Source organism: Myiozetetes cayanensis, unplaced genomic scaffold (genome assembly GCF_022539395.1).
Source record: "Myiozetetes cayanensis isolate MyiCay16 unplaced genomic scaffold, myiCay2020 scf17, whole genome shotgun sequence".
NCBI classification, from domain to species: domain Eukaryota; kingdom Metazoa; phylum Chordata; class Aves; order Passeriformes; family Tyrannidae; genus Myiozetetes; species Myiozetetes cayanensis.
Genome location: NW_026087378.1, coordinates 7,717,311 through 7,742,335, shown reverse-complemented (window position 1 = coordinate 7,742,335; position 25,025 = coordinate 7,717,311). Strand labels below are relative to the sequence as shown.

Here is a 25,025-nt window from a genome sequence, read left to right as displayed (position 1 = left end):
GTGATGATGATGGTGATGGCTATTGCCCCGGGCCGGTGACACGACAGGCCACAGCTGCCACAAGCGCGGCCCCTTTCCCCGAACCGTCCTCTGATGGCATGAAGCTGACGGTGCAGTTGGGTGCCAGGTTCCGCAGAGTCTTCTGGAGGCAGTGGGAGAAACTGGGGGGGGCAGGAAGGGAGGGTGAGGACTTATGTCCCCCACCCCATTCACCCCATGCCTCCCACCCCAGACTCCTGCCATAGAGTAAGGGTCCCTGGTGGGTTCCTGCCACCCCTGGCCCCACTCACTTTGGGTGCAGCTTGTACAAGGTGCCATCCACTCCTACAGTGATGGACAGTTTGTCCAGGCCCCGGTTCTCCCGCATCTTCTCCACCACAGCAGCCAAGCCGGCAGCGCAGAGCTGGGCTGCCCGCATGGACACAGTATGGCACACTTCCCGCATCAGCACACTGTCCTCGAAGCTGGCATCAAGCTCCAGGTCCTGCAGGATTTGCCGTATCTGCCGCGGGGCCAGCCCGTTGCTGACCCAGACCAGTGCCACCGTTAGCACCAAAGTCCCTGTCCTCACCACTGTCCCCATCCCATAGGCTGGAGTGGTATCACCCTGCCTATGCCCATCAATGTAGCATGGCCCCTTCTCCTGGGGTTCCGGCCCCCCACCCCGGGTTCAGGGAATCCAGAGGAGCCCAGAACTCACAGCTCGATGGTAGAGAGGAACTTGGTCTTGAAGATATCCTTGGTGTAGAGCTTGGGGCTGGGATTGCCGTGGAACAGGAGCTCTTTGTCTGCCATTGCCAGCAGGATGTGGCGCACAATCTCGCCCAGGTACATGCCGCTGATGAGCTTCTCAAACCTGCCCCAGGCACAGCCTTAGCTGGGCACAGACACCTACTCCCAGCCCCGTCTGCCCCAGGGCCCTTGCCCACCTCTGCTTGCCAGGGTTGATGGTCTGGTCATCCACCACTCTGTCGAAGCTGGTGAAGATGTGGTCCAGGCAGCCATTGTCCCCAAAGGCCCCCCACTCCATGTTGATGCACATGCGTCCCTCATCCCCCTCCACGGTGCCCACATTCCGCATCTCCTCCATGTAGCAGGCATTTGTCCCTGTCCCTGTGGGCCCCGTGCTTGTGTCACCCCCACCGCAGTTCTGGCAAAGGCATGTTGCCATGCCACTTAGGATGGGGTGGTGGTGAGGGGATGGGGGACCTCCTGGTTACAGAGGTGCTCCTCACCCACGATGAGGCCGATTTCACATTTGGGGTCTTCATAGCCACAGGACATCATGGTTCCCACTGTGTCGTTAACCAGAGCCACCACCTTCAGCCCTGCGTGCTGCCAAACAGGAGATGGGGACACATGCAACCTAGTGGCAGCCAGCCAGCTCCTGGGGCTGGCACCACCTGGGTGCAGGGTGCACCCCAGGGACAGAGATGGGCCACAGGACATTGCCTACATGTTTGCGCTCGGCAGCCTCCCGCAGCAGCTGGACCACGTCTTGCCCCACACAGCCTGAGGCACTGAAGCCTTTGGTCCAGGTCAGCAGCAATGCCTGCAAAAGAGGCAGGAGCGGCCTCCAGGCAGCTGCCTCACACCCACATCCCAGGGTCCTTCCTATACCCCTGGGGCTGGAGCTGACCCCTCACCTTATCCAGGCCCACTTGCTGGCAGGGGAAGGAAAAGGTGAAGCCGAGAGGCAGGGTGTGCGTCATCAGGTCCTGCTTCTCCTGGAAGTCCATGATGCAGTCAATGATGTGGTCAAAGAGCTGTGGATTGTGGCCATGGTGAGCATGATCCAGGCTGGGACAATACTGCAGGGAACTCTCCCAGCCCCATCCCAGCCCTATGGACAGACAGCAAGGAGGGAGTCAATGCAGACCCCCTCACCCCATTCCTTAACCGTGGGTCCTCATCCTCACCTCCTCTCCCGTGCCCTGCATGACGGCAGTTGGGATGACGTAGATCTCACTGGCCATGCGGATGCCCTGCTCTGTCACTTGCACCACCAGCACACGGAAATTGGTCCCTCCCAGGTCCAATGCCAGGAATTCACCTAGCTCTGTGGAGAGCCAGCACAGGGCATCAGCAGAGCCATGGCCTCCTTGGCGCCCACTTCCCAATGCCCCTGTCCCTCACCAGTGCCATCAGGCGTGTGACAAACATAGGTGGGCAGCATACGGACAGAGGCATTGGCATGGGTCTCCTGACCCAGCCCCAGTTCCATCTCCTGCCTCATCAGTGCCTGGACCTGCACCAGGTCATCATGGCTGAGCCGCAGCGGGGCCAGCACCTCGGCCACCTCACGGCGCTGGGCCTCCAGGCGCACAGCCACTGCTGTCACCATGGCTGCTCCCCTCCCAGACCCATCTGTTGAGGGTAAGAGAGTGGGCACACACTCAGGAGCCAGCAGCTTTGTCACACTCAGCAGGATCTCCTCGAACCTGCCAGAGGAAGAAGATAGCAAGGGCATGAGGCATCCCACTGGGATGCCTAAAATCTGCTCCTCACCCTGTCCCAGCGACAGTCACTCACCCATGCGGGAGGCTCCTGAGAGCCTGAGACCCTCACAAGGGCCAAGGGAACCAGTTCCTGGCCACTACCCCTGCACTGGGGGCATGACCCTCTCACCTGGTGTGGCCCTGGTACAGTTCTCCATCCACCCCCACATTGACCAGGAGCTGATCCATGTCCCGGCTCTGGCACATGTAGCTGAGGACAGCAGACAGGCCAGTGGCGTAGAGCGTGGCGGCGCGGCTCACCACCGCCCGGCAGATCTGCTGCACCCGGCTGCAATCCCGCTCGTTCGGCTGCAGCCCCAGAGCCTCCAGAGCCCTCTTGGTCATAGCCGTGCCTTCCTCGATGCTGCAAGTCAGAGCACAGCCTTGCAACACTTGTGGGTCCAACACCTCACAACCAGGGGCACCCATCCATCACACACCCATCCTCCCACCCACGGCAGCTCCTGGTCCCCAGACACTCACTTGATGATCTCCAGAACCTGATGGGTCTTGAGCACACCCTTCTCCTTCAGGACAGCGACACTGCTCCCAGTGAAGAGCGCTTTTTCAGCAGCTAGAGCGATCAGCACGTGTCGGGTGATCTCCCCCAGGTACAGGCTGCCCACCATCTTCTCAAATCTGCATGCAGTCCACATGGGAGTCAGTTGTGCCTCCCTAGCACCCCTTGGCCCTTTGAGAGCAACCAGGAGCACTGCAGGGGAATGTGTGCTCCTGTTGCTAGGGCCTGACATGCTCAGGGATGGATGGGGAACCCCAAGGACTCTGTCCTTGATGAGGGAATGGAGCACCTCTTCTCCCCAGGGCTGGAGGATTCTTCGTCCACACACTCATCATAGGGGGTCAGGATGTCACTCAGAATACCATCGTCCCCAAAGCGGCCCCACTCAGTGTTGATACACATCCGCCCGCTGGTCTCCTCTGCCGTCTCTACCAGATGTGCCTCGGCCATGAAGCAGCAGTTGCTGCCCTTGTCTGCAGGGAGCGATGGGGATGAGCACCAGCTCACCCCCCCAGCACCCACCACCCTGGCACGCGGGGTGCCCGCTGCTCACCTGCAATCAAGGCCACCTCACAGGGTCTTCCCTCTGTGCTGCAGGTCATCATGGTGCCCACAGTGTCATTCATCAGGGCAACAACTTCCACGTTGGAGAGCTGGCCAGGAGCAAAGTGAGAGTATCATCAGCCCCTCCACGGGGGAAGGCCCTGACCAGGTCCCCCCACCCCACGGTCCCTCACCTCCTGCTTGTTGATGGCCGACTGTAGCAACTGTACAACGTCCTTCCCCACCACATCTCTGCAGCTGAAGCCCTTGGACCAGGAGATGAGTTCTGCCTGTGGAGAACATGCAGCAGAGCCATTGGCCTCCAACACTGAGCTGGCTCCTCTCCCCGCTGCTGCTGTGCTGGGGAGGAGCCCGGGACAGGGCTGTTCCCCTCACCTTGTTCAGCTGTGTCTGCCGACAGCTGAAGGGGAAGACGAAGCCCAGGGGGAGATGTTCCAGGGAGCTGTTGGCGTCACCAAGGAACTGGGACACGCATTGTGCAATGAAGTCAAAGAGCTGCAAAGGCATGACTAGGGGTAAGGGCTGCTCCCCTTACCCCATACCCAGGATGTAGGAGGCAACCTGGAGCTCCAGCACCAGTCCAGAGCCCTGCCAAGCCTCCATGGTGCTGGGTAGCCCAGCAACAGCCACCCTGTGCCATGGCCTCTTCATACCGCTTCTCCCTCGCCCCGCATGATGTCCTCTGGCATGTCAAAGGTCTTGTACATCATCTGTGGGTTCAGGTTTCCATCTCCTAAGAGGGTCACCAGCAGGGTCCGGACCTGGTTCTGGCACAGCTCCACCACCAGAAAGTCGCCCTTCTCTATGGGGGAACACAGGCTGTGTCAGGTCAGAGACCTTTCCTGTGGCAGATCCCTTAAAATCTGCTCCTCAGCCTATCCCAGGGAGAGTCACTCACCCATGGAGGAGGCTCCTGAGAGCCTGAGACCCTCACAGGGGCCAAGGGAACCAGCTCCTGGCCACTCCCCATGCACTGGGGACTATCAGAGGGGCATCTTATGGACTCCATAACTGTGTACCCCTCCCCAGCACTCCCAGGACCAAGTCCAATGAGGTGACGCTTCAGGTAGTGAGCAGCCCACCCTCAGGCCAGGCTGCCTTACCGGTGCCATCGGGAGTGGCGCAGATGTAGGTGGGCAGCATCTTCAGGGTGGCCCGTGAATGTGTGTGGCGGCACAGCCCCCTGCGCATGGCCTGCATCATGTGGCCCTTCATAATGTGCAGCCTCTCCAGCGGGATGGTGAGTGCCCGCAGAGCTCGTTGTACCTGGTGACAGTGCATTAGGCCAGGGGTGCAGGGGAGAAGGGCAGGGGATGCCTGGGGCAGGGACAGACCTTACCGGTGTGCTGGGGGAAGAATCCTGTTGTTGGTTCACCAGACGGGTCATTGCGAACCTGCACGGAGGGAGGTGGCATGTCACCTGCTGAGCACTGGCCCACAGGACAGGACTCACACCTGTCCTTGCCCTGGCACACGATGGTGCTAAGGGCCTGCCTCCCACCTATCCTCTGTTTCTATGCTCCATCGGGAATCGCTCCTTTGCAGCATCCGCCCACTGTCTCTGCGATGGTGCAAGTAGCAGCTGTGCCCCACTACGGCCATGGGTGAACCCGTCGGGCCAGCGTGACGAGGGTGTCTCCGAGACCTGCAAGAGGCCGGAGCTGCTGTCCCTCCCCTGCAACAGCCCGGGGAGCTGGGGGAGCCTGCGCGGCTCCATCCCCGGCCCCATCGCGGCCTCCGCAGGGCAGGAGCCGCTCACCGGTCCGAGTATGCGCTGCCCCCCGCTTCCGAGCCCGAGCTTCGCCGTGGGCGGCCGGCGGAGCCGGGGCTCGACTGTGCGCTGTCCGGCCCGCCGTACCGGCCAGACTGGGGACGGGTGCTGCGACTGCCCATGGCGGCAGGGCCGGTGTGGGTCCGGGGCTGGTGTTAAGCCCGTGGGGGCGATGTTAAACCCGTGGGGGCCGGGGCTGGTGTTAAGCCCGTGGGGGCCGGGGCTGGTGTTAAGCCCGTGGGGGCCGGGGCTGGTGTTAAGCCCGTGGGGGCCGGGGCTGGTGTTAAGCCCGTGGGGGCGATGTTAAGCCCGTGGGGGCGATGTTAAGCCCGTGGGGGCCGGGGCCGGTGTGGGGCCGGTGCGGGACCGTTGGCGGCGGGGCCGGTGGGACCGTTGCCGCCGCCGTCCCCTTGGCAACAGCCCCACCCCGCCCCGCCATTGGCCGGCCCGCCGCGGGCCGGGCCCGCCGCGGCCAATGAGCGGCGGCGCTCCGGGCCCCCCGCGGGAGGGGCCGCTCCCCGTGCCCGGCCGGGCGGCAGCGCCGGTGGAAGACCGGAGTTTAATTAGCTCGGAGTTTAATTAGCTCCGCACCAGTTCGACCCGTTATTTACGCAGCACAGTCCCCCTCGCCCCTGTTCCCGGTGAGGATGCTCCCGGGGAGCAGGTCCCTCCACGGCCCGGTCCGGGGCAGGCAGAGCCGCGGTGCCCCGGGGAGCGGGAGCACGGCCGAGCCACCTGGGGACACGGAAGGCACCAAGGACACGGGGACACCGCGGCCGTGGCTCCTCTGGTCCCCGCATCCGCTGACTGCGGCTGTCAGCTGGCACCAAGGTGCCCTATGCAGCTCCCGTCTGGGAATGTCACTGCTGTGTTGCTGCATGGAGCATGGGGCACTGCAGCCTCCTGACCAGGGGTCCCTGAGCCCCCCCCCCCCTGCCCCCAGACAGGCCTGCGGAAGCATGATTTGGGACCCACCGTTTGCTGCTCCTCCTCTCCTCCCTCCAGCACCCTCCCATTCCCCAGAGAAAGCCAGCACAGCTCCGCCGTGGTGCTGCAGTTTCATAAAAACATACATAAATATATTTCCATTTCTGTAACAGAGAGCAAAGCTGCACAGGCACCTATAAAACACACAGTCGCTTCTCCACCCAGCGCTCCCCACACAGGTCGTATAAAACATACAAAAAGGGGGTGGGAGAGACAAAGGCTGCAGGTGAAGCAGGGGTACAGTGCCAAGGAGACCCTTGCTGGGTCATAAGATGCTGCTGGGGGTCCCCGCCACATCGCCAGCCTCAGAATTTGTGCCTTCTCCGGCGGCAGCCTTTGGTCTGTTGCTGGCTGCCTGCATGGAGAGCCACGCGAGGCTCCAAGTCCATCACACTGTCCATGGCTTCCGAGGAGATGCCAGGTTTCGCAGGGGAGATGTGGAAAGAAAGGTGTTGAAGGGAGATGGGGCTGTCTGCCACAGGCTCCCTGCTGGCTCCAGCTGAGAGAGTGGGAGGGGACTGTTGGTCTCCTAATCCAGTGAAGGGGGTCTCCAAGTCAGCACCTGCAACACGAGCACATGTCAGCCCTCCTGTGTGAGCTACGGGTGCTGCTGAGAGCACGGCTCCCCACCCATCTCCTATTGTCCTTGGATCCCTGGAGGGAAGTGCTGGTGCACAGACAGGGACAGCAGCAGCCTCCCACACCCCACAGGAAGCTGAACATGCCTTGGTGCCATTGCTCAGAGCATACCCCTATCCCTGCGAGGGCGCTGGTGCAGGTCTAGTGGGCACAGGTCCAATGGGCACAAGCAGGGAAGTGTACTGGGGAATGCTGACAGACAGCTAAGCCCACAGCCTCCTGCTCTGCTCAGGAAGCACAGGCCCTTCCAAGGGAAATTTGCTCTCCCAGAACAGCCCAGGCCAAGCAGGGACCAAAAGAGGAAAAATTGGAAAAAAGGCACTCCTAACCCAGCCAGGCAGGCACAAAAAGCAGTTTAAGCCATTTCCCACCTTCAGACTTGCTCTCTGAGAGCTCCAGCATCCTGAGGAGGCCCCTCTCCTGCTTTCCAGTGTCCTGCCAAGGAGAGGAGAAACACCATCACAGTGCTGCCACAAGGGAACCCCATAGCACCGTGGGCACAAGTTCCCCCTCAGGCTGGGCACAAGAGGAAATGCTGCATGTCCAGGGCCTCCAGTCACCCACAGGAAGGGCTCTGTTCTGTGCCCAGCCCAACTAGTGCTCAAGCAGAGGCAGAAGAAAGCAGTTAATTAAGGAGAACCCAGCAAGGAGGGAGGCCAGGGAGCAAGAAGCCAACCCCAAGCCCAACTGGTGAGCACGGTGCTGTAACAGAAATGGGGGCATCGGGGGCTCTGCCACAGCTGGGACACATCCCCCAGAACTGTGCCTCCAAGGGCAGGTTCATCCCAAGGCTTGCTGCTGGAGGGAAAGGCCTTCATTCAGGGCACAGCCAGATGAGGAATACACCTCTTGTGCCCCCTCTCAGCCCCTGAGAAGATGCAGCCATGCTGGTCACGCAGGCTAAGAGAAGACCACTTAGCCTGGCTGCTTTGAGCCTCACTGGCCCAGCAAAGTCCCCAGAACTACTCTAGAAGGCACTGGTGTCCCAGCTGTAGGGTTGGAGCTGCAAAGCACCCCAAAATGGGCCATGGCAAAAATCCACAAGCCCAACAGAGCCACTAGGAAGCTTTCCAATGGCCTGGCCCATGCCAAATCATGACCTGTTCCCTCAGTGAGCTGCCACCTGAGCTGCCACTTTAGCACAAGGCAGGGCCAGAGGTAACACAGAGCCTTGCCAAGCCAATCCCAAAGAGCCGCCTGGCTCCAGCATCTTTCCTGCATGCAGGACCCGCACACTAGCCAGGTGTGGGGCACAGGGACAGAGTCAAACAGCCCACACAGAGCCAGTCACATGCAGGAGCAGCCATGCCCTGCAGTAGTCTGAACCACACAGTGCTTGGCTGTATCCCAGCCAAAATCATCAACCAGAAATCTCATCATTTGCATCTGAATCCCCAAAGGGCTAAGGCCTGTGATGGATTTAAGGGATTATACAAAACTAAGACATCATGTTGCATCTTCATGCCGTGAATCACATTTCTGAGCACGGGCAAAGCTGCAGCACTAGGGCTTTGCCTGCAGGAACCAGCAGGAAGGCCTTGGAAGGACCCTCTCTGTGCTCCCCCGGGACCACTGCGAGCAGGAAAAAGCACAGTGGGGGCCAACACCTGACAAGTGACTGTGAGCCAACTGCCACCCACGCTCCTGCCTCCCACCTCCTCCACCAAGGCACATTCCCCACACTCCACACACCTCCACTGCACTCACTCACACACAATTCTCCCAGGATGCTGTGGTTTGCTCCCAGCACAATTCCCCCTGTTCTGTCTCTGAAGCCTCCCCTGTGGGAAAGGACTTGCGGATGGACTCAGATAGGCTCGTTCTCCTGGCAGTGCCCCCCACTCCATCGACATTCAGCCGAGGAAGGCTGCAGGACTGAGGCGCACTGGCTGGCAGCAGGACAGCCCTGGCTGCCTGCCCACTGGAGAGGTTACTGGCAGCTCTGCTGGATTAGCTCACCCCTGGGACCAGACCATGCTCTCGCCGAGTGTAGCGGGAAGGAGGGCAATGAGTTCTCTGCCCACAGTGGCCCACAGGGACAGGCAATCCTACATCGGGTCAGCTCATCCCCGTCAACCAGGGAAGCAGCTCCTGCTGCCAAGCCAACCCCACACCCAGCGCAAAGCAAAGGAGACGGTAACACAGGGTCGCCCCTCACCTTGGCTCTTCGCAGCCTCCTGGTTCCCTGAGCTTGCCTAGCAGCCTGAAGGCAGCTGTCCACGTGCCTCTGATACTGCAGCAGTGGCACCAGTGACTTACAGAGGTAGCACTTCTCACACCTGCCAGGCAGCAAAGGACAGAGCACTGCATTAGGATTCACCCTGCACCGGGCTCCCAGACACCAGCGGTGACTTTCCTCCTCCAGGCCACGCCACGGAGAAGATGTGTCACCAAATCCAGTCTCGCTCAGTGGGGTTGGGCCAGCACCAATCGCAAAGACTGAGTGATTATCAGTTTTCCCTGCCTGTTCCTCTGTATCCTGCTGCTGCAGCAGCGGGACAGTAATCAAATCTGTTCATCTAACTATCTCAAACACCACTGATTTCTCCCCAGACATAAAGCACCCTGTCAAAATCTACAGAAATGAAGTGCACGGGCTTTGCAAAGGGGAGCTAAATTCTGCCTGAAAAGCAAACCAAGTGTGTTAAATCAGAGAGACATTTTACCAGGGCTGGATGAACTTGTCTGACTAGTAAATCAAGTCTTTCTCTGCACTGTCTCCATTTTACATCATGCCATGCAGGGAGAGGAATTGCAGAGCACGTGCTCCTGCTGGGGGGCTGGCTCAGCTTGTTCCTCAAATCCCCTCATTTGAGTAGAAGATGCCCAGGCTCATGCAGGACAATTGAGTGTTCTTGGGAAGAAAATTATGCTGGGTGAAAGGAGATGAAGGTCAGGCATGGATTTACACAGCTACACTTGCTTCCACACCAGGAAACTGCGGTCTGCAGGGACCAAACCGTGTAGGAGAGGACACTGGATCTTGAGAAAGGGAGTTGAATTCAGGAATGGACTATCTCCAAGAAGAGACAAAGCCCCCAGGGACCAGCCCAGCAGTATTGTGTTCAGTTTGATAGTGGTACTCTCTTAGTGAAACACCCCAGGCTCTAAAATGCATATGGAGAGCCCCCATCGAGCAAAACTCTGCAGTACTTTTCCCGTATTTTCTTTCCAGTCAGTGCTGATTACCCAGATAATGTGTCTAAACAGAAGCTGTCCTCTCTATAATTAGCCTAATTCCATTAGTGATGTTGCCATCCACTGTTTGTAGCAGCAAAATTGCTTCCATAGCAAGGATTTTACTGTCAGATCCTCTCTTATGATGCTTTGTGTGGGTGGCAGGAGGAGGGGCTGCATGGAAAGAGATTAAACAAAGCCACTGCTATTCTGAAAGTCTAATTTAATTAAGAATATCACTACAGGTGCCATGTTGACAGCCTCCATGTCCTGGCCTCTTCTTTTCCTGGGGTTACCAAGCTCAAATCTCCCATTAGAAACCAGCTGAGTTAGCACCCTTTTAGCTACAGCTCCACCCCAGCAGCCACACGCCCCTGACCCACCATGGATTTGGGCTGAAAGGAAATCAGTGCAAAAATAAACAATCTGAGAACAGCAAATTCCTCTTGCTTCAGTTTAAATATAGCCAGCACTGCAACAAGAGCCACTGACAGAAGGCAATTTCTTAGGGAAACACTGCTATAAAGCCAACGGCCAGCATTTGTACAGAAATAAAGACATCCACAGTCTAGCTAGAATGTAAGCATGGAAACAATCTTGGACAAGGCAAGCATACCTACTTACTTGTCAATGTCTGAGGATGAAGGGCTGCCTTCACCACTGGCAGCTTTATTTCTTGCCTCTCTCTGACGCCGGGTGAGCACTGGAGGAAAAACAGAAAGGGTTAACAGAGAGGGTACCACTGTCCACCCCAAAATCACCCCTACACCATGCCCGAATGCAACAAGTTTCCATTGCTTCTACTCAAGGTTGCAGCATAAGCGATGGTAGACACGAACACTGGACTAGGACCAGCAGAGTCTTCTTTCCTGAAGAACAGGTTGGTGACCAAGTCTCCCTTTTTTCCCTTGGGGATACTGAAGAATTTATCTTTCCCAGACTTGGAAGCCAGCTAACCATTTCACACCTAACCAGTCTTCAGCCAGAAACAGCTGGATCGACAGTATGTGGTTTACAGGAATTGTAAAGCTGACGCGCAGCAGCGCGATAGCCTGGGAGAAGCGTTACCCAGCTGCTCCAGCAGCACAGCACCGCTCCCTGCCAATCCAGGCTCCCGTGCCTGCTGCAGGGAGGGACCACGGCAGCTGTGAGCTCAGGGGCATGGAGAGCTGAGGCAGGGGCTGTGCAGAGGCACCAGCCCTTCTACAGATGTGGCAGGGAGAGCCTTTCAGGGGAGGGACACAGCTCACACCGGAAAGTGAAGGTTACAACAATTAGCCCCGCAGTCATTGCTTTCCCAAGGCCCACGTGAACTGGGGTGACCACTGCTGTTGTCCATATCCAGCTCTGGGGGTCCCTGCGTGACGATCTCTACCAGGAGCAGTGCTGCTCTCCAGCAGCTCCGACACATGCGGGTAGCCAAGGAGATCCCAGCTGAGCAGCTGATGATGGGTCCAAAAATTTCTGTTCCCTCAGCAAGCCCAAGCAGCCTTTCCCAACTGGCTCTGCAGGCATCTGCAGGGAGCATATTGGAGTGTTGTCCCTTTCAGTCGAATTCCTCTCAGAGTATTCCTGTTGACATACCACCAGCAAAGATCCTCAGGGAACATTTCAGATAGCTTAGCTTGCTTCACCAGGGACGTTCAAGACTCCAGCTCCAAAACAGATGTCACAGTAAGCGCTCTCAGGCACGCTGGCTAAGGGGACAATGCAGGGAGCTGTTTTACGGCTCGGTGAAGCTGCTTCCCATACTGAGGTTAAAAAAAGTCTGAATCCAAGGTATAGGCACAACAAACCTGTTTTTTTTGGCACATCACCTGTGATAAAGAAAGCAATGCACAAAATTTCGTGCAGAATAAAGGGAATTCATCTGAGTTCTAGCAAAACCCCATTTCCAAAGTGTTGGGCATCCCCAATATCTATCCACGATGCAACACAGCCTTTCCCTTAGCACCAATCACTGATCTGCAGCCACAACCAGCAATGCACTGCAAGGTGCTCAGGAGCTGTTAGGGCTGACAGGAGACAACCACACTGAAGAAACAAATTTGAGCGTTTCCTAGGATGTGGGTATTGTCTCATAGGTGATGACTGATACCAACAGCTCATCTCTCACAGTAACTGAAGTCTCTAACATAGCCTGGCCCAGATTCAAAGTGGCAGCCTGACTAGGAGGGCTGGTAACGATGACCACCCCCCAGGCCACCCAGCCTCCCAAGAACCCAACCAACACATGTGTTTGACAGCACAGTGAGAACTGCTCTCCAAACCAGCGTGCGCTCGTTAATATTCCTTTAACACCGTCTCGGGAGCCTTGTGCACCAGCTCAGGTGTTAATCAGTTCTATTTTCTTCCAAAGGCAGTGAACACATCTGGCATAATGGGCCCATTAGAGATGTCTGGGACTAGCTCTGCAGCTGCCCAGGGGAAGACCCTCAGCTGTGTTGCTAGAAGCAGCAGCACAGGAGAGAGAACAGGGCCAGCTGGTGAGGCACAACCCCTGCCAAAACACTCCAGTCACCCACAAGAAGGGAGTTCAGAATATAGGAAAAGACTTGCCGTAGGGAAAATCCCCACCACAGAGCAGGGCTGACCTGCTGTGTGACAGGAGCCTTGTAACTCTCCCAAATGCAATGCTCTTTGCTGGGTCAGACACGCTCCGTAGTCCAACAATAGCCTTTTCCCTCACTCGGCATTTCTTCTGGTTGACAAGTCATCCTTGGCCTGTTTGGCTTCAACGTGCGCCCTGGGGGAGAGGAGCAAACCCTCCCCTGCACAGCCCCACTATCAGCCCAGCTCAGGCACCTCCTGGGGCTGCAATGCCAGAGCCACTGAGCTACTCACCTTGCTGCTTGGCCCACCAGTTTCCTCCCTGTGCTCGTTGCCAGCTGTGCCACTAACGAGCAGGATATTTTAGTGTCTGGCTCACGGCATCTTGTCCATTCTCAGAAGCCATGCAGATTCCTCTACACCCATTCCCTTACTCTTTCTTCTGTATCAGTGCCACTTCTACCGATGTCAGGAGCTTTTTAACAACACCAGTGCTGCTGCTGAAGACTGACAGCTGCACCACACTGCTTTTGAGCCTTTGGGAGGAAGGGATATACCAAATCCTCGTTTTCCTGAGCTCGCTTGGGAACCGAGATGTCAGATGCATGTAGATGGAGGGTAAGAGGCATCAAGTATGTCACAAAGCTTGAGAGTATTTGCTGTACTCAGTAGCAGCCAAGACTCGCTTCCAGGCTGAAACCAGCAGATTCCTGTGTTGGCAGCAGCAGGCGATGGATGTGGTGACTCCAGCAGAGCCCTCTCACACAGCCCCTCTCACATAAGTGAGCCCTTCAGTTGAGTGCATGAAGAAAAAGGGAGCTGGCACAGCACTTCCACAGATCCACTTGTTCGTTTGGAATTAACACCAGCCACTGAGCTGGAAAACCAGGACCTGAACCTTCCCCAGCCTGGTACAGGGGCTAACACAACAGCAGGCTCTTCTTTGTTATTTACTCAGATCACGGGGAAATGGAAATTCACGATCAGATTTTCATACTGCCCAGGTGTTTGGTGGTCTGGGCATCCAGCCAGGGTGTCCATGTGCATAGGGAAAGTGACTGTAACTCATCTTGCCCAGCTAACTCATTTGAAAACCTGTCCTTAGATATCAGCCAGGCTGAGCTGGCCTCCCAAGACCTAACACCGAGAGACTTTGGTGCATGATTAGAAGAGGGAAGAAGAGAAGTAAAACCAGCAAGAACCCATCCTTTTGTAATATTAAAATGAAAACCACTGTAGTTTGCAGAACTGCATAATCTGCAATTCTAGAGACATCAGGAATAAGTCCATTTAATAAATCTGAAGACAGACCAGGAACCCCTGACCCAGTGCACCAAAGGAAAATTGAAGTCATCTTTTCTTAACAGATCAGGACATGGCTTAGAGTAGTGAACCCTGATTTCTTCTCACACGAGGCTGTTGCTGTGCTCTCAAGGAAGCCAGCAGCCAGCCAAGAGTACACAGTGCTGCAGCAGGACAGAAGAGCTTTGGACCCACACAGGAGCTGGCATTTGCCTCAGAAGACAATTCTCTCACCTCTTTTTTTTCCCCAGGTGTTAGCTTTACCTATGGATTTTAAGCTAGTGATGGATGCCAAGGTAACAGCCCTAGAAACAGTCCTTTTTTACCTCCACAGTTGGTCCAGGCTACTGTATGACCTCTGCTCAGAGCTGAACATCATCCCTGCCTATTCAACCCAAAATCCAATGATCAGCCCATCAGCTGAGATCCCTCTGGGTGACTGTTGCCTTTCAACAAACACTGGGAACTGACCCAAGGTGCCCTGTGAGCCAGAGCCCCACAGGCAAGCACCAGATTCTGCCCAAGCCCTGGAAGCCCATGGTCCTTCAAAGAGTCTGGGTGCAAACAACACAGGTGTCACAGACTGTTACAGATAATAGAGCCTGGTCTCTACAGGGAAAAATACTAGAATAGCTGGCAATAGAAAACCCAAATTACTGTGATTTTGTCCCAAACCCATTGCTCTGCTTACAGCCATTATTGCAGAGCAAAATCCCTTTTATTCCAGGCTGGTTTTCTTACGGGGGGATTGTTCTGAACAAGCCAGAACAGCAGAGTAGCAATTCCAAAATAACTAGCCTTACAAACATCCCCAAGGAGACCAGTCTGGAGCAGAGTGGAAAGGCCAGCCTTGAACTCTGTCCTGCTGAAAGCCAACACCAAAGGGAAGAGCAAATTCTCTTGCACTGCCAAAGATTTCAAAGCTTTTTTCTGATCACAGTCAGGATTCCCCAGGATCAATGGAAATGCTCACAGTCCAGCCACACCAGGGACCTAAATACCACAGGGCCAAAGACATTCCTGCTACAAGGCATACTAAAAATTCTGCTACGTTTTGTAGCATGGATAACACCTTTATCAGTGTTGAGGATAGAACTGTGATAATTTGTGATTTGCCTGAGCCAAATGCTTTGCATTAGTAGCAGGGCTGCGCCTACAGAGAGAACTTCCCACCAAAATTAAGCACCAGCAAGTATCAGCCACTACTCTGGCTCCTGTTATCTTGACAGGACCCATGTCACATCCCCAAAGATTTAGTATAATAGGGACCTTTCTCAGGAACTACATCAACTCTGCATTAAGATTACATGGTGAAACATCCTCCTGCTAGAGGAATGCAGAAGTTACAGTTCTTGTACTAGCTCTGATTTACTCAAATTGTTTAAACATCATAGATTTAGGTTGCATTTAATAACCCGGAATGTAACTGAAAATTATATATTCACAACCTGAGAAGTTAATCTTATTACAAGCTACTACTTTGATATTACCTGACATTGTGCTAACACAGATTTTTACATTTCAAGTAGCAGCTAAAACATAACTTACTGAATGTGTTGATAACCAACCAGTGTATTTGTTCACTTAAGCTCTACAAAGGTTGGCTATGGAATCCTGATATAAAAAAGACTGCAAAGAGGATTAATACGGGCATTCTGACCGTGCTTCTACACCTCACTCTTCACATGAAGGAGAAAAATCCACACTCCCAGATTGATAGTTATCATTTTGCAATTTTAGTGGAACAAGAGGGAAACTTTTCTGCAATCTCTGCCACCTGAACAAGCCATTTTAGTACACATAAATGTCAGACTCCACGCAGAGCACGGGCCGTGCTTGGAGTGGTACAGAACATTTTCCCTTCTCAAGAGCCCTGAAGGACACAAGACTTCCATTTCCTATCACTGCCACATTCTCTGCAGGTCCTCAACAAAACACACAATAGACACATCCTATGAGTACTGCTTGAAGCATCCAGGACTAGATCCTGGGGTAATATTCAGGAGCTGATAATGTGGTGAATTATTGTGTGAAGTCAATCAGAGATGTCTCTGTACAGGAAGAGCTGGAAACACCAGAGCCTCTGAATAACACTCTCCTGAACAGCCTGGAGACAGAATAAGACAGAGCGAACAAACCTCCCCACACGTCATGCACCAAATATCCCGAGAAGAACAAGACTGCAGCACCTGTCTGCCAAGTAACAATAGGGAAGGGGGATGAGCACAAGGAGCAAACACTTGGAAGCAGCACTTGGCAGACCTGGAGTGTCCCTGCCGGCCTCTGCTCCCACGATGCCGTTGCAGTACATGGCATGCAGCTCGATCTCCGCGGCTGGAAAACCGTGATCACACAGCGGGCACGACACATGGGCAGCAGCTGTAGGACTGCGCTTGGACACAGTCCCACCAGCATCTTCATCTCCACCAACCTAAGGAAGAAGAAGAAAAATTAGCCAGATAGTGATGTTCCTCTTTTTTTGCTAGGTGCAGAGCTCCATGCTCTCCATGCTGTCTGGTAGCTACTCACCCTCCAACAGACTCAGTTTTTCTTGGAAAGTTTTATTCTTCCTCCATCACACAGGGGTCAGAAATAAGACCACTGGCTGAGTAAACGGCGTTGCACTAACAACTAATTCTTCTTGCAAAGGCAACATGTCCTTCTGAGTCATGGTGAAACCTCCCTGCACAGCCATGCACACCGTTTAAGGCAAACATCACCTGTACTACCGTGGAAAAATGGCAAGGCTTCCATTTATCAGGAAAGCTCAGAAGCGAAACTGATGGAAAATTCATGGGGCAAAGCAAGAGTTCAACACCTGACTTGTGCTCATCAGTTTCTGGACTTGATCCATGCTGCACAGGCAGCACTGCCTGGGAACACAGCTTCCCCCAGGATGAAAGGAGGCTAGTGTGGTCTTAGGGAGTAAGAAGAGATCACTGGAAGCTCCTCCTCCTCTGTAGAGGAGGTGGCTGGAGCAATCATCAGAGGGGACACCGATCAAGGAGAGAGGTAATACCATTGAAAATCCATGTCACACAAAATTACTAGCAGAGGCTTTTTGCCAGGGCAGAATGTCACAGCTTGTGTATGTTCTCAGGGTGCCATTACCACTTACCGACACCCTCTTTTTGCATTGGTGTTCCACTAGCCACTTACGGAGATCTAAGTCTGCTCCCTATGCTACTGACATTCCCAAATGCAGCAGACTGCAGCCATCTCACTCATAACTACATCTCCGCCTAGTCAGGCTTGCTGCAAAATTTTTCCACATTTAAGAAAGAACCTTTCCCTCCCCGCAATGATTAAAAAAAGCTACTTATGTATTACCCATGTAGAAGAAACCTATAGGAAAATAATACGGAAGGGGGTTCTGTTTAGAACTAAGCAGTGACATGTGGACAGTGTGCAGCAAAACTGCTGTCTGCTTTCCTCCAACAGCATCATTTCAGGGAAGCAGTAATTGGGGTCAGCCAAGATGCTCCGTGCCACTGGAGCGCTTTGTCGTATTACTCGGTTTATTACTTCCTTTCCCAAATGAGGATCTGATCCTGATTTTTATGCCCTAAAGGGAAGGAGGTTGTTTTTGTTCACTCCGAGGAGCTATGTCAGAAACTGCAGGACTGGGCCTTAAACTGAGATTCCGACTCACAGAATGCATTTCTCCCAGACACCAGCTACAGCACTGAGCCCCAGGAACATCTCTCTCATTCCCAGAGAGGCTCTCTGCCCTGGATTTCTGTGGAGGAGTTGCCACAAGAATTCCTCCAGACGAACACAAGCTGCTGAAGTACATCACTTACAGCATTAGCACTCGTACCCCTCTCTCACATCTCAGTGTCACTGCATCGTGTGAAGTCCTCACTGTGGGGCGTCACACACAAGAGCCATAAAAAACAAGATGTGTCAAATATGAATGATCAAATCAAACCTGCACTACCCCAGTCAGACAACACACGTAAAAAATATGATGGGAAAAGCAGCAGGCACTGCTCCTTCTAGCTGCCTTTTTTTAAGCAATCTTAGGAGATCACCGGTTCTGCACACCCTGCCCGCCTACATTCGATGGTAAATTACTAATTTTAAATGGAAATGCAACATTCTGTAACAAAAGACACCACAGTTCCAAAACTGCTTGTGCAAAACCTTGCTGTTAACAGTCTGGAAAACCTCAACTGCAGAACCAATCACCCCTGTCAGAGGCAGAGACACTTGCCTCTGCTCTTTAGCAAAGGAAATTGCCTACAAGACACAGTACTTGCAGCCAACAGCCAGCCAAAAACAATGCTAGAGGCTGAGCTCAACAACAAGACTCCTGCGTCCTGGCTCAGCATCTGCTAGGAAGAAGCCAGTCCCAGTGGTCCAGGCTCAGCTCATGCAAACTGCTGATGCCATGGTAGCTGTTTCTGCTGTCCTCCTGGAGAGCTGCGGGCTCCGGACCAGGACCTGCTGCCAGCCATAATGTTGTCAAACAATCCCTAGGAACCCGCTCCCCAACACTTTGCTGATCACCTTGTGCCATCCAGGCAGAGGTGTGAGACCCAGGGAACCCTCTGCAGAGCACGTGGGACAGGACAGAGTCCTGGCCACAGCCAAACGGGTCACAAATGTGCTTCAGTGGCCAGCCCAGGATCAACCCTCTCCCTGCTGCAGTCCCTAATTGACTGAGCAATGCATGGAGATACCTGCAGAATGGAAGGCACATGAGAGCAGAAGATGGTTTATTAAGAGGCCTGTGAGAACGAGAGGAGCTGCCGACATGCTGTACAAGCTGCAAACTCCCAGAATGAGCTTTCCACAAATGAGTCCTCTTGTCAAGAGCTGTACGATTCTGTATTCATGTACCCTGCCAGAGGAGTACTTGGCAACCCCTTTGATATCACTCTCTAAATTAATAGACAAAGGGAGTTTTATCAGAAGCAGGAACTGAAGTCAGGTGTTGGTACAGTGACAGCTGCAAAGCAATTGCTGTGCAGGTGTGACAACGCAGGGAAAGGAGCTGCACACAGAGCACATCTGCAGCGAGAGGTAAGAGGATGGCCCTGCCACTGAATTACTACTGCTATCAACTATTACTGCACAGAAAGCAATATTCCCAGGCTCAGGACACTCTGTTTGGCCTGCAAACCACCACTAGCCCTCAACACTTCAAGGACATCTTTATCCCAGTCCAGTCTTTGGGTGAAGCTCTCTTCTTAGCCTTTTAGAGATGGTCTGTTGGAGAGCAAACACTGGAATTCAGAGGACTGTAACAGGGAGAAGCATGTCACAACAAGAGTGACTGAGGTTTCCAGGGCTCCTCTCACAGCTCCTGGGGTCCCTCTGCATCTCTGAGCATTGCAGCACTGTACCCCTGAGCATGGGAAAGCAACAGCCCTGCCGCCCACGCTGATGGCATCCTCCAGCACAGCAGTGTAAGGGTATAAAAGAATGGGCTGGAATTGATAACAGCTCTCCAGCTATAGGACTGAAAGGCTCCAAAAGCAGCTGCACGCAGCTCCCAGCCAAAAGGGATTGGAGATATGAAGCAGTGGAGAAAAGCAAAGCGGGAACTGTTTGCTGAGGATCCAAACAGCAGAAGCCCAAGCTCCCAGCTACCCAAGGGGAAATGCCAGCACAGCTCAGCTGAACCAAGGTCTAGAAGGTAGGACTGGAAACAGGACCCTTCTCAAACTTCCAGCGTTTTTTACCTGCATAGGTGCATCTCTGCTGCCTGAGCAGAACTCTTCTCTCTCTTCCTCATCAGCTTCCAACGGGCTCGTCTGTGTCTCTGCAGAAAAACACCTCCATGTCACCACAGGTTTGCAGCCCCCAAACTACCTCCTCACTTGTTGATGTAACTTAGCCCTTAACGCTTCTTAACAGAGTTTTCACAGTTTCAAAACATTTTTTAGACTTGCCACAAATGTTATCAGACAATGTGCAACAACACAGCCAGATGAGGGGTTAAAGTCACAGCATGGTGGTGTGAGGACAAAGCCACTGCAGCTTTGCAGCTTCACAGGGAGTGAGATTAGACACAGGGAAAGTGCGTGGGACACTTGCTGGGATGGAGACAAAGCAAGAATAGAGCTGCTCTCGAATAGAGACAAGCAGAGCTCCTGTTCTGTGGTCTGCCTTGCAGTCGCACCATCTTTAGACCTCTACATCTTCCTTAGCAACAAAATATGCCACCAAGCACCACCATGACCTCTCCTGCTATAGCTGCTCGTGAACAGGAACGGTCTCTTCATTAATCTTCTCCCTTAAAACCCTGGACTGAAAAACCTCAAACATGGTAGGAGAGACCAAGGAAGAAAAAGTTGCTGGTCCCAAACATGATTAATTAATGTAAGACAGAAATTATTTCATCTCTCATGCTTTGCACATTATCTTGACACTGAAAAATCTGAAAATCTGATTGCACTGCAGAGACCACTCCTGACACCTTGTTTTGAGTGAGCCCTCCATGCTGACGCACATCCTCGTGTCTCTTCAGCAGTAAGTCCCCAACAAACCCTGCACAGAATCGTTTTAGAAGAAATGGGTCCAAAACTAGGGGATCAAACTACATTACCTGGATAATTTTAGCCCTGACAGAGAAGGGAAACAAATCTTGTTTTGTTCAAGTGACTTGAAAATTCTCTTCTTTCTCTCTGAATTCCATAAGTGTGCAACTTTCAGTACAAAATTCATGACATTCTCGACTGCCTTTTACCTGGGCAAACAGAGATCTCTTCTTCAGCAGAGTTTTCTGTGGCAATATCTGGGCTCCTTTTACTGCCAAGTGGGGTCATCGTGGAGATGCTGTTCAAAATATAAATATAATATGAATCTCCAGTCCAATTGGTGTGAGTGCCACACCTGCCTGTCTCACGCAGTTCAGAACAGCAGACGATTCCATAATTTCCAAGTGGTCAATATCTGACAGCCAGAAATGACCAGGATAACAGGAAAATATGAGTCTAAAATGCCATTCTAAGCAAAAACCCCGAAGGAAACATTTTTTTCTTCTAGAAGCCCTTGACAAAAAGGCAGGAAGGGTCACTATCTCTTGTCAGGGGAGCAAAACTACCTGCTCACAACTGTAGGAGAAGACTTAGGAGTTGTGCAGGTACCAGCACCGTGCCTCTTTTTGCCTGGGGAAGGAAATCCTCACAGAGGAAAGACAGACCTGCTTTATCCCACATTATCCTCTCCCTCCTCACACTGTTAATTTTCTCCCTTATCCCTGTGCACGGCAGCCAGAAGCAGCACGGATGTGACACAAGGCATTTTCCTCGCAGCAAAATCCTTCCAGCATTAGGGTGGCGGTTCCTTGGAGCAGCACTGGGCACCGCTCCTCTCATTTTGACCTTCGGATTCCTTCTTTTTTTTCCTCCCCCTTCACTGCACAATATCTTTCTGAACCAGGCAGGCATTGCTGAGGAAGTCTGGCACCCATGCTGACACACTCCACGCCTTGCGTGGCTTTCTGATTAGTCTGATCAAGTATGCAAGAACACACTTTAAAAACATGAATCCCCACACTGACAAACAGAAGATTTATTAAGCTCAACCACAGGCCTTAGAGAGGAGAGAACAGCCACTGCTGATTTATGATAAATAACAAAATTCTGATAGGAAATCACAAGTGGCTTTTCTCTCTAAATAAAGCATCTCAGAGCATTTGTTATGAATCCAGGCTGAGCATGTTTTACTCTGTGTCTAACATCAGGGCTCTCTTCAAAAGAACTCACACAAAACAACTTGCTATGACATTTATAAAATGGGCTAATCAATTTGAAGTCAAACCACATTTCTTGCTACACCAACTATCTCCTGGTAACAAAGCCTATAATCATTTATTAAAACCCCAATCTTCCATGCTCCATACAAAGCATAAAACAAGCGGGGAGAGCGGCCCACAGAAAGCAAAGCAGCCTCTTCCCAGCGCTGGCACTTCCTAAACTGCTCCACTCCCTCCAGACAGCTCAGAGCCGTGTTTTCCGATTAAGTGCGGCTGAGGCCAGCCGGTCGGGGTGCCTGAGCCCCACCCGAGAGAGGCCTGTGCTGGCAAATTACCAGGAGCCAGATGGCAACACTTAATGTGCACAGAACTGCAAAGACTGCAGCCATTTCTTGCTTTCCTGCAGATGTTCCAGCTGCTCAAGGAGGGAGCGCTGCATCCAGGTGCATCCCACCCCAAGGCAGGCAGCTCCTGGGTGGTTTGGGGAATGTCCCAGGGTAACCCCATCAGCTACACCAAAGGAACGAGGTCCCTCTCTTTCCATATCCTCCATATCCTGGCCTCTCCTGCCCTAAGCAGGCGGGAGGCCAGCGCTGCAGAGCGCACACCTCGCTGCCTTCTACGCAAGCTCAGATCTCAGCTGTCACAAACTCATCAGCCTCGGCAGCAGCGGCAGCTGCAGGTTCCTCCTGCTCCCCAAGGCAGGTTTTAAGCTTGTTAGAAAGGTGCAAGCAAGAGAGATTTTCATACTCTGCATATTGATAATAACTGCTCAGGACAAATGCTGTTAGATCAGAGAAAAGTTGGCAGTTTTGTTGCAAAGCAGGTTTAAATTATAAAACCCAGCAAATTAAAAACATGACATTATCTGGCCTCTCTTGTAACTTGCTCCCTAAATCCTCTCCCGTTTGTCCTTCTTCTCCACAGCCTTTGCTTGAGAATTGCATCCCACAGGAAGGAGAAGGAAAAAAAAAAAAAAAACAAGGAAAGAGGAGTAGGCTTAAATCTGAAGAAAATCATGTTGACTTGTCCCACACCTGTCATCTGCTGAAGTGGCTTTTCTGGAGCACTGCACTCTATCTTTGGCTGATAGGCAGTGCCGTCTGGCTTCCTCCTCCCTGCTTTCCTCTTCAGCAGAAAGGCAGGAACATAAAAATACAGAAATCCAGTAAACCCTCCAGCATGCTGCCTGTGATCCTTCCCCGACAGACACGTGATGGCATCGCTGTAACTCACCTTCAGCTCCCCCACCCACCCCCACAGCTGTACAGCACCGTGTCACAGGAGCCTCAGAGGGCAAGGATCAAATCCTCCAACTTGTACAAGGATGCACTTGCACATCTTATAAAGTAACTGATCCTTTCTCCCCAGTTGTGCCTCACCTCTCTCCCACGCTGCTCCAAAGCCATGTAATTTCAGGGATATCTAACAGCAGTGGCTGCAGAAGCCTTTCCAGCAAGCCCTGCAGCAAGCCACAGTGGGACTGCACCCTAAAATACTCCAGAGAGAGTGAAAGAGCCCATATCACCATGAGCTCCACACTCTGAAATTATCCTACTCACCTCTGTGCAATTTGCATGGGCTCCCCATCTTCACATGCATCCTCTGAAGGCAGCACCTGGGAGGCCTGGAAAAGAAAATTTGGATGCTATATAAAACAATATGCACAGCTGACAGAGGTCTGCTGGGTCATTGCGTTCTGTCCAGACATTGCACCCACTCTGCTGTATATTTTTATTTGAAAATGCCTCAGTATCCATTCGGAACTACTCAGCTTTTTCTCTCTGTCCCTCTTTTTGGTAAGGTGTTTCAGCAGCTGCCTGAAATAAAGCCAGGCAGCTGTTACCTTGCTGCTTAGACATGTTCCTGGACAGTCCTGGGACTGTCCAGACATTCCAGCATTGTCCATCACCTTCCACGCTCTCTGCCTGTTCTAAGCATCCACTTCGATGTACTTGTAGGCAGCAACCATAGGTCTCCTCCATCCCCACCCAGTGCTGAGCTAAACAACCCAAAGTTTTTAGTGTCCCCTGCACTCCCCCAGGCATCCCAGCAGACCTCACCTACTCAACTTTAACTCTATTTTCCTGAGCCAGGATGACCTGATCAACTGGTACAGCTGGTGTTTGACCACAAGAAGCACTTTTCTGAAATTTCCTAGAAATAAAATCCATTGCATTTTTCTTGCCTGGGAAATCAGTTGTCCCATCAAAGAGAGGGAACAGATTAACCTGCACAATCTACAGCTGGTAAATCTGTGTGCATTTTATCCCATTTTTCATTTAGCTCTACAACTCCACTTACTCTTTCCTTTAAAATTTGTTCAAAAGCCTTATGCACTGCCGAGGTCAGGGTAACATGCCAGTTATTACCCAGATCCCTTTCTTCTTCTGCAGTGTACATGCTACACTTGCCATCCTCTAATCAGGTGGAATTACAACAGTTTATTAGCAGTCCTTGCTGTCAGTTCTCATGCTAGTTCTCACAGAAGGGTTTTCCACCCCCTTCTTTGAGTCTATCAAACTCTCTGAGTTCAATTTTCACCATAGGTTTCGATTTCGATCAGTTCCACTCCTGGATGGCTGATGTACTTCCCCAGCAAGCCCCAAATCAAGGACTCCTGTCAGATTTCCCTAATGTGATTCCAACCCCCAAATATTCCGTTTTATCTATGCTGTTCTTTACTTCTTTGCAGCCTAATTCACCACTAACATAAAATACCATACCTCCTCCTTTCTTTTTCTTGCTCTTTGTCCTGAACTGTGCATATGTTAACAATGCTGCTGCCCTGGTCATGAACATTGGTCCATGTTTCTGGTTTTCCTAGTACATCTGTTATAAAATATGGCACTAATTCAGGTCACCAGACTCTGAATCTCCTGATTTGTGTCTTTTCCCTCTGAATCTTTTAAAGACCAAGAGTCCCCTAATCTTATCCGAAAGGCTCTGAAGGAATTGATTCTATTAGCGCTGAAGTTTGTTAGTGCAGGTTCATGGGCTGTGAGATCTTCTGACAACCAGGATTTGCTCTGTGCAAACATCCCTTGGCTGCAGGAGGCAGTGGCAGCATTTGGCTGCTGCCAGGGTGGAAGGTCTGTGCCTGCCCCAGGTGAGGCTTTCAGGGCAGGGGCACAAGCACATCATTTGCACCTTCATTTCACTGGTATAACACATAGCACGAGGCTTTTTCAAGGACAGATCTGAGTCCTTTTCAAGGATGATTTCTAACCTTGGCACAGCCTAAAATCTCCCACCAGCCCCCCCCAGCAGAGCAGCGCTGGTGGCACTGGGGGAGCCTCAGGGCAGCAC

The 25,025-nt window shown here is 52.7% G+C and overlaps 2 protein-coding genes across 8 annotated transcripts in view; both read right to left on the bottom strand.

The window, feature by feature from the left end:
• Window positions 1-19: 19 nt before the first annotated feature.
• HK3 (hexokinase 3) lies at window positions 20-5,475 on the bottom strand. Of its 3 annotated transcripts, XM_050311990.1 has the most exons (20): window positions 5,342-5,475; window positions 5,084-5,227; window positions 4,922-4,976; window positions 4,686-4,848; window positions 4,236-4,384; window positions 3,958-4,077; window positions 3,756-3,851; window positions 3,572-3,671; window positions 3,308-3,491; window positions 2,982-3,137; window positions 2,629-2,862; window positions 2,137-2,441; window positions 1,920-2,059; window positions 1,647-1,766; window positions 1,457-1,552; window positions 1,236-1,335; window positions 930-1,113; window positions 701-856; window positions 291-524; window positions 20-161 (listed from the first exon to the last, which is right to left on the bottom strand). In XM_050311990.1, exons 1-20 carry the CDS (start codon window positions 5,473-5,475, stop codon window positions 20-22), a joined length of 3,012 nt encoding a protein of 1,003 aa, XP_050167947.1. The 3 variants fall into 3 exon arrangements, with proteins under 3 accessions (XP_050167947.1, XP_050167945.1, XP_050167946.1); XM_050311988.1 differs by lacking the exons at window positions 1,647-1,766; window positions 1,920-2,059; window positions 2,137-2,441; ... (9 more) ...; window positions 5,084-5,227; window positions 5,342-5,475 and having other exon boundaries at window positions 1,236-1,328; window positions 1,457-1,548; XM_050311989.1 differs by lacking the exons at window positions 930-1,113; window positions 1,236-1,335; window positions 1,457-1,552; ... (12 more) ...; window positions 5,084-5,227; window positions 5,342-5,475 and having other exon boundaries at window positions 291-484; window positions 701-842.
• A 930-nt stretch (window positions 5,476-6,405) lies between these two features.
• Window positions 6,406-25,025, bottom strand: part of UIMC1 (ubiquitin interaction motif containing 1) — a 52,489-nt gene continuing 33,869 nt past the window's right edge. For 3 of the 5 annotated variants that reach the window (XM_050311865.1, XM_050311864.1, XM_050311866.1), the window contains exons 6-13: window positions 23,279-23,343; window positions 20,706-20,794; window positions 19,699-19,778; window positions 16,271-16,439; window positions 10,781-10,859; window positions 9,138-9,258; window positions 7,351-7,414; window positions 6,406-6,902 (exon numbers count right to left, since the gene is read on the bottom strand). In XM_050311865.1, coding sequence (XP_050167822.1) covers window positions 6,646-6,902; window positions 7,351-7,414; window positions 9,138-9,258; window positions 10,781-10,859; window positions 16,271-16,439; window positions 19,699-19,778; window positions 20,706-20,794; window positions 23,279-23,343 — 924 coding nt within the window. In that variant the 3' untranslated portion in view covers window positions 6,406-6,645. Of the gene's footprint in view, window positions 6,903-7,350; window positions 7,415-9,137; window positions 9,259-10,772; window positions 10,860-16,270; window positions 16,440-19,698; window positions 19,779-20,705; window positions 20,795-23,278; window positions 23,344-25,025 lie in introns of those variants that run through there. The other 2 variants (XM_050311867.1, XM_050311868.1) reach the window with 2 other exon arrangements.

What these genes read in the sequence shown, in the direction of transcription:
- HK3 (XM_050311990.1), bottom strand. Translation starts at nt 5,475, where the DNA reads ATGGGCAGTCGCAGCACCCGTCCCCAGTCTGGCCGGTACGGCGGGCCG. An exon ending in CGCCACTCCCGATGGCACCG is followed by an intron (nt 4,385 to 4,685) that starts GTAAGGCAGCCT and finishes GTTCCCCCATAG; the next exon opens with AGAAGGGCGACTTTCTGGTG. An exon ending in GGCAGACACAGCTGAACAAG is followed by an intron (nt 3,852 to 3,957) that starts GTGAGGGGAACA and finishes TGTTCTCCACAG; the next exon opens with GCAGAACTCATCTCCTGGTC.